General features: G+C 42.1%; 1 protein-coding gene across 1 annotated transcript in view; it reads left to right on the top strand.

Moving 5' to 3' along the window:
* Positions 1 to 3,245: 3,245 nt before the first annotated feature.
* Positions 3,246 to 16,787, top strand: part of SMS (spermine synthase) — a 45,210-nt gene continuing 31,668 nt past the window's right edge. The window contains exon 1 of the mRNA XM_042810165.1: positions 3,246 to 3,371. Within this exon, the coding sequence (XP_042666099.1) occupies positions 3,323 to 3,371 (49 nt within the window). The 5' untranslated portion in view covers positions 3,246 to 3,322. The remainder of the gene's footprint in view (positions 3,372 to 16,787) is intronic.

The following is a 16,787-nucleotide window of genomic DNA, read 5'->3' as shown; positions in this document are numbered from 1 at the left end:
CCTAACAGAGTGCTAACTAATCTTCTGTCTCTATCTTTTAGTTATCTAAAATAACACAAGGATAAAGGTATTCCTGTAAGATATTTCTTTGCTGTCTGTGAGGAATATGTTGTTTTCAACTTTAATTCCTGAGGCGAATTTCAGGCTGTGGCACCTGTAGGTGAAATATTTACAGATCAGTTAACATAAATGGATGCAGTCAGAGAAGATGAACTGTGAGATCGTGATTGAAAATACTGTTGTGTTTGGTATTTCAGCTGGCTATGGGTGTGTATGGAAAAACAGGGGATGCAGGCTAAAATGGGCCTCTAGTGCAAGTTGTTGCATACAATTAGAGGCCTTTATCCTGACTTTTACATAGAATCATAGAATCATAGAATGACCTGGGTTGAAAGGACCACAATGATCATCCAGCTTCAACCCCCTGCTATGTGCAGGGTCACCAACTACCAGACCAGGCTGCCCAGAGCCACATCCAGCCTGGCCTTGAATGCCTCCAGGGATGGGGCATCCACAACCTCCTTGGGCAACCTGTTCCACTGTGTCACCACCCTCTGTGAGATTGTTCCCTTCAGCCTGTGCATCTTATCTAATCTGTCAAATCTCCCCATAGAGAGTAGGGTCTCTGTCACTGCGATTCAGAATAAAGCATTCCATAACTGGGCAAACACTGGTGCACAAATGTGTTTTTTGTTTTTTTTTTACCTGTTGCATCCACTTTAGCAATCTCTACTGGCTTCAAAATATGCATGTAATCCTATACTGAATAAACTCTTTTCATATAGCCTGTGCTAATCTTAACACTATGATGTCATCTGAAATCCACAGTATTGGTGAAACATGTTTTAATATTCAAGCTCTTTTGATCATGCCTCGTAAATCAATCCCTCAATCTCTTTAATTATTTTAATTGCTCTTCTTTAAATTTCCCTTGCGTGTAATTTTCTAATAGGAAGATTCCCCAAAATATCCCAGGCATGACCTAGTTAAGTAGTAGGCAAAGAGTAGTCAATGCCAAAGGAACGGAAGAGAAAAATCTGTTAGTTTCTCCCTCGGTGATGGGATCCATCACTTGAAGGCATCTGTGGGCTTTCTGATGTTTCTGCTCTGTAAGACTACACATAATTTACTGTCTGCTTTCACTCCTACAGGTCAATACTGCAGATTTCTTCCTCTTGTTGGATACTTTCCTGCAGCTATATCAACATTTCCACTGTGAACCTTTTATTTTCCCATCCATATTCCTTTTTTGAATTTGTTCACGCTGTTTCGCCAGCTTTCCCATCTCCACCTAACTTAATGAGCAGCTGTGAAAACCATTTATATCTAATTATTGTCCTTTATATTGAAATCTAAGAAAGATTTGATATTGTTCTCTGAAATAATTAATTTAGCCTTTCCAGCTCTTCAGATGAAGTCCAGTGATGATCCATAAAATTCCCAAGCATATAAAAAAGAATAGGGTAAGATGATTGTTCTGTTTCTTTCTTTCCATAGCAAGTTTAATTAAAAAGATAATGCTCCACCCATCTTCCAGTACTAGTCTAGAATGGTCGGCCTTAAGTAGCAAAATTAATGCCAGGAAAAGATCTGCTCTACTTTTTCCCCTGTAAATTGGTGAAGTTGTTCATGTGTATATAAGGGCATAATTGAGCTAGGCTCCTGGCACGTATGAACAAATACTTGAAGGTGTATTTAGGTGACAACATCACCATTACTTTCTTCTGACTATTCCTCAATGGAAAGATAATGTAATTGCTTCAGCTAAACAAAAGGCATTGGTTATTTCCTTGTTGCACTGAAGTCTAAGACAGTAAGCTCCTGTATGTAATAACTGAAATGACTGCTACTGTTGCAAAGGTGAGAGACATCAGAGATCATAAAAAACGGGAATTTTCTGGGCTGTCCTGTGGCAGCTTTATACCCGAAAAAAAAAAAAAAAAAAAGTAGAGAGACAACTGATAGTGGCAAGGAAGCAATGAATTTTCATTTATTTATTTATTTATTTACTTATTTATTTGGTTATTTATTTATTTATTTTCTCTCTGAGGGCACAGCACTAAGAAAAAGCAAAACTCTAGGTGAAACAGCAACTTGCACGCCCAGTTCCTTGCATTTGGGGAATCAGGACTGGTGCAGTCCGCTGTCTAGCATGCAGGACTGGATCAAATACGTTTAACAGGAATTTGCACAACCCCATACTTTGGCTAACTAGTTTTTCTTAACAGGTCTCTCATGGATTGGCAGAGTCAAATCAACACCAGCTGACAAAAATGAATTTGCTGCAAACCTGCAGACATCTCTGGCTTTTTTGATACATTTCTCCAGGGAACGTTTTTGCTTTACTCCAGATCTGTGGAATTGCAGAGCTTAAAACGCAGGCAATGAAAGCTTGCAACAAAAAAAAATGTTACCGCAACTTATAGAAATAATTACTGTGATACATTAGCTTATGTAAAAGTGATTTCTTGTAAATCCTTTTTATTTCTTGTAAAACCTTTATTCTTTAAGCTGCAGAATGCCAGGAAATCACTGATACTGTCGTACTGTTCACATTTAGATCTCGTTTTTGCAGATTTCTGCAAGAAAGGAATCCAAAGCTGTAACATTCGCAGTGCCTGACAACATTAATCATTGATCCTATTACTAACCGCTTCTGGGTGGGACGTTGCTGGGTTTGTAATTACATATGGCTCCTATCATTTGTGGTTTCCGCAAGCAATTCTAGTTATCCTTCGTTAAAGACTTTAAATAAAAGGTTTGTGAGATTCTCCAGCGCTAGCGAAGCTATGGGAAGGTAGCAACCTCTCTGTTCGGTGAGGGCAGGGGTGAGGAGCAGATCGGTGGCCCCAACGCTGGGGCTGCCCTTGCTGCTGGAGGCTGCTCCGTGGCCCCGGCGCTAGGAGACCGTCCAGGAATTTCGTTACGGGGGACTGAATCTTAAAAGAAACGGGTTGTTTTTCTTTATTTTAGACGCACGGTGCGGGCGGGAGCCGCCTGAGGGAGCACCCTCCGCCGCCATCTCCCGCCTTTTTCTTCTCTTCCCTCCTCCCCACCCCCGGCTCCCCAGCGGCGGCCGCCATCTCGCCGCCCCCACGCCACCCTCCCCCTCGACCAACCCCCCGCCCCGTCCCTGAGCCGAGGGGTCGCCAACCGCCGCTCCGCCATCGCGGCCCCGCCCCGCCGCCATTACAGCCCCGCCCGGCCCGGCTCGCTCCCACCCCCGCGGCGCCGCCGCAGCCCCGCGCACATATAGGCTGCCCGCCGCACTCTGCGCGCCGCCGCCGCCTTCTCCAGGCATGGCACAAGGCTCTACCTCACTATGGCAGCAGCGCGGCACAGCACCCTGGACTTCATGCTCGGCGCCACAGGTAACGGCGCGGCGAGGCCTCTCCCCGAGTCCCCCCGCCCTTCACCCCTGGGGGTCGGGTCCCCTCCTTGGCGCTCGGCCCCGTGCAAGCACTCTGCGGCCTTATCTCGCAGTGGGCTCAGCGCGGCCTCCTCCTGCCCCAGCGGGCCTGCGGTAGGGCCGCGTGCGGTGCAGGTGCCCTCGCGCCGCCTGCTCGCTGCGCGTAGGGCCCGCTGGAGGGAGGCGGAGGTGGCGGGGCGAAGCGGGCCCCTCTGGAGCCGCTGCGAAGCCGTAGGGTGAAGGAATTGATAATAAAACGCGGCTTGAGGTGAGCTCTCGGGTTTTACGAAGCCCTGCTCCGGAGCTATCTGTAGAGGGCACGTTCGAGCCGACAAACGGAGGGGAGCCACCACGTTTCTCTATGGCCAAAATGGGTAAAATGTGGGGGAGAGCTGAGATGGGTGACCGAGCACCGGGTGCCGAGCCGGGCCTGCCGCACTGCGCGTGGCCCTTGCTCGTAACTCCCGCAGGGAGGCGGGAACAAGGGCAGTTATCCGCATCTACACGAGGGATGTATCAGTATCTTGGGGGAGGAGGGAGATTTCCTTTCATCCCCAGGGCTTTGCAGCATTTGTGCTTCGGTGAGATACTGAGAGCCAAGAGCAGGGAAGGGATGAGATTCTAATGGCGTTGTTGTCGGAGCAGTTTGTTTTAGAATGCTCTGATGTATTTCGTGGCAGAAGTCTTTCAGTCTGTTTCATAGTGAGGTTTTATAGTGTGGTTTCAGCACTGATAGTGACCTGACACCGAAAAAGATACAGTATATAGTCCTGCTGTTGTCCTTGCATCTTGCCCTTGCTTGATTTTGACAAAACCAAGAAACTAAGTAGCTCTAAAACCTGCTTTTGTGGACCCTCCTGCTCCCTTTTTCTCCTGCCCTTGACTCAATGACCTCTTTGCCTTTATGGTTTCCTGAACTTCAATGCATAGTATCAGTGCTGGCATCTGCGTAACAGTCAGGAGTGGTGGGGGGAGGAGCAGGACTAGCTGTGTGGAAAATAAGCTAGAGGTAAATTTCCCTGCTCTGTGGTATGGAAGCTGCAATATTAGTTAAAACCACTATCACAGTGTCTTCTTAAACTTATCTGAAAACAGACAATGCTTTCTCCTTCATTTCCATTTATCTTTGAAGACAATGTTTGCATCTCTCTCCAGTTAAGATGGATCACAGAAACGACCAAAGTTGTAAAAGACCCACAAGATCATCAAGTCGAACCATCCACCTATCATCAATAGTTCTCACTCAACCATATTCCTCTCCACAGCATCCAAATGTTCCTAAATGTGCCTGAATGGGAGTGGAGGATGGACCAACTGCAGAAGAACTGCTGTATGGTCCAAAGGAGGGGAGAATCTTTTTTTCCCTCTCTTGTGCTTGTTTAAGCATGGTAGACACCTTAAGTGAGAAGTGAAGAGCTTCACCCATAACTGCTCTGAAGCTTATTGTCCTGTGCTCATGTGACATTTTCCTCTCATCTATTGCTTGTGGCCCAGAGCATAAAGAATTGTCCATAAAGAAAAAGTGACGAAGGTGAACTTGGTGGTGTTGAAGGAGTTAAACTTTAAAGCCCAATCATAAATCACCAACTGATTACTTTTTTTCTGTGTAAGTTACATGGACAATAAAACTTGGAAGTGTTCTGTTATTATTTAGGAAACTCACTCATCCATTTTTTTTCTTGCTCCTCTGAGGCTTATATGTTATCATTACATTTCAGCTGAACTATTGCAGAGTCTGACCTTCTTGGTAAGCGCACGCGCTTTACACCTTGAAATGTTACCTGTCCTCAGTTTGACAGATTACTTTTAGTGGATCTTACAGCTTTTGATTTTATAGCTTGCAGAAACACAAAGATTTTGGGCTATGAGAGTAAGTATTCTTCAGTATTAAGTTTGTATTATATTATAATGAATTTTGCAGTGAGTGTATGTGGTCATGGTGTCTATTTCTTCAGTGTGTGTTGGAGTTGTTATATATATGATGATTGAAGCCATTTGAATATGCTTTTCAGTGTGACTTGTTTTAATCCTCAGTCTTTTGAGGGCCCTGAGGGAATAAAGGAGGGAGTGTATGGTTGGATGTCAATGAGAGGATCTACAGTACGTGGCACTGTATGGATTTTAAGTAGGATTTTGATATGTGAATGCTTACACAGCCATGCCAAGAAGGACCTGGTGGTCCTGCTGGACACGAACTAGCAATGTGCCCTTGCACCCAGAAACCAGCAGTATCCTGGGCTGCATCAAAGGAAGTGTGGCCAGCAGGGTGAGGGAGGTAATCCTGCCTCTTAACTCTCTGCTGATGCCTCAGCTGGAGGAATGTTTCCAAATGTGGAATCCTCAGTACAGGAGAGACATGGACCAGCGTCCTCATCTAGCTGTAGTGTCCCTGTTCACTTACTCAGTTAGTAGCTGCAGAATGGTATAGGTTCTGATGGTGATCTCTGCTGGCTTTTTTTTTTGTTGTTGTTGTATGCTAAAACCCTTTACAAAATCTTCCTTGGGTGGCTTAGTCTCTCCAGGTATTGGGCAGTAGCTCATACTGAACATATGCTTTTGTTCTGAAGAATGAATGCTGTATCTTGAGTGAATAATTTGTGTAGTAGGCACTTTTTTTTTTTTTTTTTTAAGTGTAAGATTGATAGTTGTTGGGGATATTGAGTGAAACCAGAATGAAAACATGGTGGTAGGGAAGTTTAAAAAGGAGAACGTGGTATTTCTCTTGTTGGTTTCAGATGGGAGTGGGGGAAGTGCAGGAGAAGAAAGAGCACTGCCTTGGGAATGAGGTTGCTTGGGTCACATGAACTTAAGCATGCCAATTTCCTGTAAAGTTGAAAGAAAACTACAAATGTCTGTTAATGTAGTACAGAACTAGTAAAAGAGTCAGAAGAAAAGGGCCTCTTTTATTCTGTCTTAATAAAAATATTTCTAATAACGAATCTTCATGAGATTTTAATAGGCTGTTTGATAGAAGCAGGTCTGAACTTTTGAGTAAGGCAACCTGGCTTTGAGGTGGTCTCCTCAAGAGGTGTTTAAAGTAGCAACTGTAGAGCAGAAGTATCTTGCCTACCTGCGGCTCCTTGAGCTGATAAGTGGACGACTTCTGCAGGCAGGCAGTGTGGTGTTCCTAACCCTAAAATATAATTATGAGTAGTGTTTTAATGAAACCCTTGTTTGTGAAAAAGGAGCGGTTCGTTTTCCTTTTATAATTAGGGTGGTGGAGGCCTTAGTCATGCTTCTGACTTTTGGGCTGTTAGCATTCCTATCCCATTGATTGGTTAGTTCATCAGAAGCAAGGAATTTCAGATTTGAGACTCCATTCAGACTTGTTCTTGGCTATCCCTTCAGAAAGTTGCTTTGACAAGGTAAAAGCTCATTGGAAAAATAAGTTGAAATGTGTTACTGTTTAGGGTTGTTGGGGGAACTGCACAGTTTGCAGCTGCACAGATGTGCTGGTAAAATTCAGTGCGGGACATAGGTGTGTGCTGGTGTGAGGGGGAAAGCAGAGATTATTTGAGCTCATGCATTTAATGAAAAAAGTTCTTATAAAACTGTTGCGTGAATTCACTCTGGGAATTCCAGGGCTGTAGTGCAGGTAAGGCAGAACTTGGGTTTCTAAGGAAAAGGGGAAGTGAATGTGTGTGCATGTGGAGGAAAACAGAACAAGTGTTTTCATGGAGATGGAAAGAGGAGAGTATGACCTCTTGTAGGCTGAGCTTCCTTTTTTAGGCTCTCTGGCAGTGGCTTTTTTCCAGCTCAATTCTGTAATTGCATGTGGGGGGAAAAATGTGAGAAATCTGTCAGCAATAGGAGGACACATAAAAATAACAGCTGCAGCATTTCATGTCTGAAATGTTAATAGATGTGGCCAATATACTGAAAAGTAAGTTCTTTGCTTATGTTTTCTTTTTCCACATACCTTAACTGGTGCTGTGTGTATTGGATTTGACTTACGAAATTTCTCTGTGTTCTTTGATCTGTGTTTTGCTGGGGAATTGTACCACGTGCAGATAAAGCACAAACAAAAAGAGGAGTTGTGTATGTGTTTTAGTTCTGAGGGATTTTTTTAAACAGGATGTGGTGAGGGCACTAACTGCTTTACAAGTTACATGAAATAAGTGAACTTGACCTGGCTGAAGCATCCCTTAAAATGTAAGAAGGTGCTGTTAACTACTGGCTGTGCTACAACTTACGGACTTGTGATGTGCTTCTTAACAATTAAGAAATGCTTTCAGGTGATGCTTCAGTATATGCTTAGGGGTATAAAGATTTAAAATGTCCTCACAATATATTTACAGCTGGGATGTAGAATCATAGAATCACTGAAGACTGACTTGAATTTATTAAAAAAAGAAAGTGTATTTTGGGGAAGCAAGACCCCCTTCCCCCCCAACCCCCCTTCAAAAAGGAGTAGCAAGCTCCTCTGCCTGTGCTGAATTGTGTGGTGTCTGCTATAGGAAGATACCTTGATATAGCTGCTGGTTGGTTGCCTGCTGAACCAAACAATTCCAGTGCTTATTCATGGCTGATCCCACAAAGATGTATTGAAATAGAAGAAATCAGGAAGAGATGGTAATTTGGAAACTCTTGCAGAGTTGTTGTTGTTGTTCTTTTTTTTCCACGGTGCTTCAGAGCCTTGTGTATGAAGAAGGAAGGGTTAAACTAATGCTAAATGTTTGCTTACAGTTTCTAAGCTTATATGTGAAAATCTCATCAGCGAATCTTTTGTGAGTGCTTGGCTATGTATAGTTACTTTAATATCATTTCTAATGTTGATGTTGTTTGATATACTAGGGATGCTAGGGCTCTGTTTCATTAATGAGGCAGGTGCCTGCTTCTATGATCCGGGACTGGCTGCAGTTAGCTAGAAGGAAATGTTTGAGCATACTGTGGGGGAAGCAGCATCTCTTGGCTCTGTAGCTCATCTTGACCGGTTCTGGCAAGAACAGGGTTGTCTGAAGTGCCAAAACATTTGACTGATGTGATAACATGCAAGTGATACGCTTATCTCTTTACTTTGTTGGTCTATGTTATGTTATCAGAACTTGCTGACTCCTAGCTGATGGTGCATGTGTGAATGAAGATCACACAGATCAAGGTTAAACAAGACCCGAGTAAATGCCTTCTGGGGCTTGCAACTACATTATTGACCTTGGTTAAAGGTGTATTTGCAGCCAGCTTACAGCTCCAGGTCAGGAATGAGCCTGTGTGTGTTGTGCTGCTCCAAGCAGTGCCCCGCAGGCCTGCAGCCTCTTGTTCTTACAGGCTGGAGCCAGGGACAGGCCTGCCCTGCCTAGCAGTGTGAGGCTGCTCTATCAGGAGGCCTTTTCATAAGAATGGAAGCTTCCTATTTTTAGCAGCATGGTTGCTGTAAACCCATTCCCTGCTTTTGTTGGTTTCCAGTGCTGAAGAGTAAAACGCTCTCTGAGAGTAATTCTGAAAATAGTTATCTGAATCTCCCACGTGATGTAAAGAATTTAATGGCTGCTTGTTGGGGCACGAAGCATCTCTCCCATGTGAAGGTGAAAGATACAGCATGAGAGATGTTCTCCTGAGGGCTTGGTTTGAGGCCATGGAACAAATTCAAGCAGGAAATGAGGGCTGCTTTTGACGTGAATATTTCTATTTGAGGTAAGTGTCTGTGCCTTTTAAATAACAAATGCATTATGCATAGCAGCCATGCTGTGAAGTTTTTTCCCTTCTTGTAATTCTCATTCTTGGAATAGGAAGATACTTAAGACAAGTAGTTACTATCACCTTGCTTCACGTATTTCTGGAAAATGGTCGGGTTCCAGGTGATTGATAATAAGCTGGAGAGATTGAGCGTGAAGAATTCCCATTATGAAGTACACTTTTTTTTTTCTTTTGCTTATTTTTTTTAGATGGAAGGGCTACAGATGTTTCAACAAGTGATGATATTGTTTAAAATGCAAACAGACTTTGTTTACCAGTTGATGGACTTTAGTTTACATGATACTGGAAAAGACAAATGTAGCTAGTGGAGCCTGTTGAAACCACCCATGTGGATATTAAGGTTTGAGCTTTGTGTCAGATGAAGGAAGTCTTAGAGCATGTATATACTGAAGTATGGCTCTGTGCTCAGACTTAAGGTATGAAAAATGGTTTGCAAATGCCCCAGGACCAGATCTATTGGGATACAGAGTTATAGGAAGTTTAACGGAAAACAGCCTTCTCATGCGGAATTCAGTTTGACCAAGAAGCAAGTCTTGGAAGAGTCTAGGCTCTGAGGCTAAACAATCTATTTCATGTCTTATGCATAATTGTTTCTTCTATTGAACAACAGTGAATTTCTACAAAATGGAAAAAACATAATCTTACAAAATGAAGTAATGAGAGGGAAGATAAGATTTTATTTCATAAGCTTTTTTGCTAGTTTAATAATTAAAAGAGCAGTGTGACTTTCCTAATGTCAGATACTGCTTTTAAGGCCTGTAAACATTTCTTCCATGGCCACCACAGAGCAGCAGGGCCTCTGATGAACTGTTGCTTAGCATTCCAGAGAATCTGCAATTAAGAAGTTGTTTACCATCACTTAGCTGTAATTAGATTCCGGGTTTAGCAAAACAACTTTTGAAGTCTGTAATTTGAGAAAATACAGGAAGAAATTATCAATATCAAAGTGAATTGGAAAGAGAGTTTGGTAACGTTATTTAAATCTGCATGTTATCTCTGTGTGTCTGCGAAAGATGTAGTGACCTAGCAGTTCTTTCCTGCTTTTGCCTGTTTCTATAGGAGCAGTGCTGAAGTAACTTTTGGTTCAGGGTTGTCTGGGCTATGGGAATTTGGTGTCTTAAGATTTACTTTCTTTCTAGTGGACTGCTCTTATAGGCCTCACGTTGCTTAGCTGAAAAACGGTAGTCAGTAGCTAGTTGAAAACATTCCCCTTAAAATGTACCCAGCAATGAAGGCTACTGGCAGCTTTGCTGATATATAACAAGGGGAAAGCCATCTGTGTGTTTTCTGGTGCATTCTCTTTAAACTTCTTTAGTGCATTGTAGTTAGGTATCATCAGTGGTGAGTTTTTAGATGTTGGTGAATCTGCAAGTGGGAATCCTGAGCTGGTGTAGTGAATAAGCCAGGAAAGGTTTGTTTGCAATGCCTGACTTGCTGAATAACTCCTTTCTGTCATTGGAGATGATAATCAAATGCTTATGCAAAGATGATCAAGGGAGGTTCTGGAAAGTGGTTATTCTTTGTCTTCCTTCTTTCCCCCTCAGGTTGTTTCAGATTCAGACATGCTACAAATATTTTAACCTTGACTTTGCTGGCTCTGCTGTACTCAGCCATCATTATAGCAAAGCGTTACTTTTACCTTCTATTTTATTTACGATGACCATAATAAATAAGTTCTGCTATAGACCAGTGTCTGCTGTGCTTGAGTGCTTTTCTTTTTGCATGGGTGTGCATTTTCTGGGATGCTTTTGTGGAGGATGATTACCTTCTCCTAGAGAGGAAGATGTGTGTACATGGTGTTACTTCCAACTTTGTCAGATTTACATCATGTAAGTGAGTGGGTAGGGATAGGTGCAAGGCTCAATTGCTTCATGTAAGTGATATGTTTTAAGCCTTCTTTCAGTGGTTCTCCATGGTTTAGTAAGACAGCCTCTACTCAAGTGTGTGGCTGTACTTGTAGCAATCCCTGACTGAGATCTCTGCATCCTCAGCTGGTTGATAGGAGTTATCCTTCCTTACCACTGAGTGCCTCTAAAAAGCAGAATGCCTTCAGTGAGGCTCTGATCTTCTGAATGTCACAGTTATGTCACCTGGGGAAGTACTCCTGTGGGTTGACTCAGTAGGAGTTAATATGCAGCCCAGTTTAAAATAAATAAATAAATAAAAGTGCTCCTGTCTACAGCTAATTTTAAATTAGTCATCAAGTGTGAGCCAGCTCTAAGTTGATAGCGAGTATTTTATTTTGGTTGTTTCAGTATGCATCTTGCAGCAACTGACTCTTTGTGCTTGAAGAGATTTGCCTATACAGCTAGTAACCTCATGTATCCAGGTGCTTGCTTATTCAAACACAAAAATGAATTCGGTTAGCATACTGTTTTAGTGACTAGCTTTGCATTAAAGTGTTCTGTCATTGCTGTGATCAGATTATTACAGAAGAACTGATAGTGTGTATGTAGAACGCTTCCCTCGTCTCCCTCTCGTGTCACTATGGCACTGGCAAGAGCTTCTAGTGGAGTTCTGACCTTTGACTGTCTCAGATTTGTTTATAGCTAGGTAGGTCACTGGCAAGTAGTTTTGTACAAACAGTTGCTCCATAAGCAGCTGCTGACAGAAGAATGTAAGGATACATTAAATCTGACTTTGTTACAAGCTAAAAGGCTGCATAGACTTACTTGAATAGCATTAAGATGCTGTAATGTGGATGTGAGAGTTCTCTGGAATTACTGCTACTCTTCAGTGTAATTGAATTAAGTTATTCCACATCCAAGAGCTTTGGATTCATTTAATTGAGATTCTTTTATTCAGTTCTCAGGTAACTAGCTGGACTGGCTGTGCCATGGGGGGGTGCATGCACAACTGTGGGTTTGGTTTTTGGTGGAAAAGTCAGACCTCAAGTGACATACAGTCTTGCCCCAAGGGTTTGTGGTTACATCACTAGATAGGTACTAATTCACCCTTCCTGCTTGCTCCTTTTTGCATTGCCTCTTAAAATATGTATCTGGAGCATGAGATGACACTGCTAATGTAATGGAACAGGCAAGAACATAGAAATGAGGAAAAATAGGAGTGCTCTGTTTGGCACTGCAGTCCTAGGTTGGCATTCGTCAACAGGAGGAGAACATCTAGAGTTGAGCCCCTAATCAATAGGATGCTTTAGGGAAAAGGTGTCAAGTGACTGTGGATTGTATGTGGCAAAGGAAGAGAGAGCTTGCTTTTAACTTCTACAGAAATCTAGCAGAAAGGAGAGTTGAGTATTGCAGGAGGAATATGTTCAGCTAAGTAAAGAGGGAGAAAAATGTGATCCAGGAAAAATCAACAAATGGCATTAAAAGCTTCTGGTATCTCACAGGGAGATTTAGAATCTCATGGAAGGGGTTTGCGTGTATTTCTCTTGGCAATCTGAACTGATGGAATGATATCTTGTGAGGAAGGGTAAGGGGCGAATTTTGCTAGGAGCCTTCAGTACTTTAAGAGCTTCTCTTTATTTCTGATAGACTTCATGAACAATTCCCAAAGGGACACTTGGATGCACGTGATTTTATATCAACTGTGGTCCTTACTGAGGTACTGGCAAGTTCATGCATTGCTTTGTAGCACAGTATAGCTTGACTTGCCTGTAGTCACTATTTGTAGCATGAAGCACTCGGGGTTGTGTTGTGGGGCACAGGATCCATGAAAATTCGCTAGGAAAAAGCCACCTTCTATTCTTAACCTACTGTACTGCAGAATAATGAAATCAAACAAGTGCATAGAGAAAGCTGAAACTGATCTTTCTTTTGTAGAAGTGTGAATAGCAGATGACTGCTTACATCTAATTGCCTTTTTAAAACCTTATCCAGTGCTGTGCATGACTTTGTTGACTTCTGTGTATAAATTCTTATGGTGTGGTTGATTCCCACAGGTGCAAATTAATTGAAAAGGGTGATTGTAATCTAGCTTTCTGCTACCTGGTGTGCTCTGCTCTCACAAAGCTGGCAAATGTGAAACAAAGGATTTTTCCTGTGAAGGTGTTCCTGACAGGGGACTCCCAGACATGCTTGTTGGTAAAGCACATTGCTTTTCATTTGTATCTGTTAAAGTGTTTTTAATCTCAAGAATGAGGACATAAAGGAATACTTTAGGCAACTGCTGTTAATTTGAGCTCTAGCTAAAGCTTTCGCTGGATAGTGTGTTTCATTAGTGTGAAACATTTAAAGAAAAAATACCCTACCAAAGGATGGTGACTAATAACTAGCTGTCTGCAAGTAACATACTGCTCTGTATTCTCATGCTGAGGGTGGAGGAGCCCTGGTAGTGTGAGGCTAGGATGAGAAATAAGGGAAGGGTTGTCACTGACAAGTTTTATTTCTGTGTTTTGGTCTAAAGCAAATCCATGGCCTTTTGAAATACAAGCACTGGAACCTAAAGTTCCTTGTGAGTTCTGGATTTTAGAACCTGAGTATTTTGTTTGCTGTAGTTACCCTTTAATTCTTTGAGTTCTGTACTCAACTTTGAATGAAGGAACATAACTGAGGTACAATTGGCATTGAAAAAAATGCCTTGGATCCTGTATGGGAATGAGAAGAACTTCTAAACCTGGTGCCTGGGCTTCCAGTGAGTGGTGGTGGCCTTGCTCCTCTGAGGTGCACTTGGCTGGTTTGCTGCTGCTGTCCTCTTCAGCTGATGTTGGGACCTGACCAGGCTAAAAGCTGCACGCTTCTCTCAGTGCTGTACTCGTCATTCTCCTACCTTGCTTCTGTTCATTGGCTTGGCCAGTGAAATTTTTTATAGAGCTGGAATTTTCAGGTAGAGTGCCCACATGTGGACTTCAGGCTTGCACAGTGCGATGATGTAATATATCAAATGATGAGTTTGCATGGCTCTGAACAGTAGCAAGGTGCCAACCATTGAGGCTGCTGTCTTATGTAGAACATGCAGCATATGCTAATAGTATGCTAACTCTCAGTGCACTCTTAATTAAGGCATTGCATTTCATTTCATTTGATTTCTTTTCACCTCTCTGTTGAGAGTTTAGCTACCAAGGGAAAAATACAGAAGCATGTGAGAGTGCTTTAACATGATTTATTGTTTCACTGATGTTATGTTGTTCCCTACAGGAAAGGGTTCAAAATCAGGATTATGAGGTGAATATTCTTAAACAAGATATAATCTGTTCCCATAACTTGTGAAGACTTCAAGTCCTCTGGTATGAGGAGATCTTAAAACATAATATTTTTTTTTAACTAGTCTGGTCCTATAGCAGATCACAGAGATTGGTGTTAGAGTATCTGCTTGAAACTGGCTGGCATTACACATGAGGGACAGCCTGGATGCTTACAGTTTGTGGGGCCTTTGAGCTGCCCTCATGTTTGCAGATGACTGTTAATTCCTGTCTGATACAACTCCAGAGGAATGTCTGTGATTGTTCCAAAATCTCTTGAAGTGTGTTGTGTTGCCAAAACCATCTGGCTTTAACTGACTGGTCACTAACTCTTCTGAGAACTATGCATCTCCCAGATCTTCTATGCAGTATTCTTGTTTCTGTTCTGTAGAGTTGAAATACTGGGTCTTTTCATTCCTTCTGGCAAATATCAACTATTTAAAACAGTATTTCATACTTGGTAACCTGAATTTGCCTCCTTTGTTGCTGAGTAGTACGCACATTTGCAAAAAAGGCAACCTACTTGGAATCGGCATTGAGATGTTAATTTAGTCTCTTCCTAGTGGTTTTATCACCATTGTCCTTTTTTCATTTAACACTTGTTAGAGCATATCTCAGTTTGGAGTGAGGTGGTGGCAAGTGGGAGAGAGATCTTGAGATTCCTGAAGCTTTGTGATGCCTTCAAACAACCGCTGATGCCTTAAAAGGAGTCTCCCAACTTTGGTGGATTAATTAATGAGCCCTCCGAGGCAAACCTTGTGTGGTACAACCAAAAGGAGACCTGATGAAAGAGCATGTTTTAACTTCATGAAGTTAATCGCATAATAGGAAGAAGTTATGCCTGGCTGCTTAGCAAAGAAATCTGCTGTAGAATGATGAGCAGCTTGTGAGGGATTAGAATCTTCATAGAGCAGAAAAATGTGATGACTTATTTTGTGGTCTCTGCCAAAGCATGTCCAACAGGAATCCTTGGGGTTGCTGAAAGATGAATGGGGTTTGAACACAAGTTCTTCTAGAGGATCTCTTTTTCAGCGTATTAAGTGTCTTGCAGGAGTTGCAGAAGTGAAGTGGTGTAGGAGTCAGTTACATACTAGTTCTATGTGAGGTTTCATGCTAATTTGCTGACCTGGAAGGGTATGGCGTGATATTGAAGTTACTGTCTGTGTCATACCAGAACAACATTAAAGAACATGGATTTTGTAAATGATAAAGGAGTACAGAAAGCAAAACAAATGGTGAACAAGGAGGAAAAAAAAAAAAAAGAGATCAAGGGGAGAGAAACATCTCCTTCCCAATGCAAAGCTGCAAAAACTAGGATCAATTTAGGAACTCTAATTATGATTGTTTCTTTTGTGGTTATGTTCTAAAATATGTTGGCTTGACTGTCTCATCTATTATTGCTGGAACCACAGTTATTTAACAGACACTTTGCTTGTTGTGTTCTTGTGATTTTTACCTGACTGATGCTGAATAGTAAGTACAAAAATGTAATGGTACAAATCATGTGCATTTCACAGTGGGGTAGGGAAGAAAAAGCTTCATAATGATAGCAGACCTTGTAGATGTTCCCTCAGTGAGGATACAAATCATCAATGGGTCTGCTTACTGACTGACAGAGGGTTACAGTTGTGCTAGTAGTTAAATTATTCGTTGCTCTCTAATGATACTTGTTTTATGTTAATTAGAATTAACAATTAATGGGGAGTTAATGTGTGAGACATTAAAGACAAGAGGTAAATATCTCAGAATATAAATTAAAGGTCAGGCAATATGAGCAGTAAGAAGCAGGGCCTTCTTGCTTCTCGTAAGTGTTCTTGGCAAGGTATTGGGAATTGGCTTGCTCTAAACTTAATGCAGATGGAAAGTTAAAGGTGCTTTTTGCCTCTGTTTCTGTCTGTCTGATGAAAAATGGAATTAACAGTGTAGTCTTCATGGATAACAGATGCATAGGTTGCAGTAATCTGACTACAGTTTGTCTGGTTGCTTGCTTATGCTAGATGAGACAAACTTTGTGCAATTTATTTGGTATAGTTTTCTTCATTTGCTTGAAACATGCATGCATATCAGGAACATGCTGGAAGCTATTGCTGGTTGGTTTTTGGAGGTGACACTTGTTTCCAAGGTATCCAAAAGTAATTCCTCTCATTGTGTGGCGTTGGCCCGTGATGTCAGAAGCAAATGTTTGTGGCTTGTAAGCACTGAACCTTCCCATCAGTATCCCATTACATTTTGTGGCTGTGAGGCAGCAGAGGAGCAATCTGACACATTGGTGTCTCACAGAAGTGTAATGGAGGCAAAGGTGTGTCTTTGAATTTCTCTGTGCAGAAAAAAAATGGCACCCATTGATACTCACCGATGCTTGCTGAATGTTTATGGAGATCAATCAGTGAAGGTGAGCACAATGAGGTGGGACAGTAGGTCACCTCTGTGGCTGCAGGTTGTTACGAGCATAGCATGGAGGCTCTTGTTCATCACTGGCAAAAATGCATAGCAAAAGGTGGTGGCTAGGTTGAAAAAAAGTGTTTTGTAGCTGAGAATTCCATC

The sequence above is a fragment of the Centrocercus urophasianus genome, unplaced genomic scaffold (assembly GCF_019232065.1).
Source record: "Centrocercus urophasianus isolate 14NV4802_14NV808 unplaced genomic scaffold, USGS_Curo_1.0 seq_12, whole genome shotgun sequence".
NCBI classification, from domain to species: Eukaryota; Metazoa; Chordata; class Aves; order Galliformes; family Phasianidae; genus Centrocercus; species Centrocercus urophasianus.
Note: the sequence above shows the minus strand (reverse complement) of the source record. Positions and strands in the feature narration are given on the sequence as shown.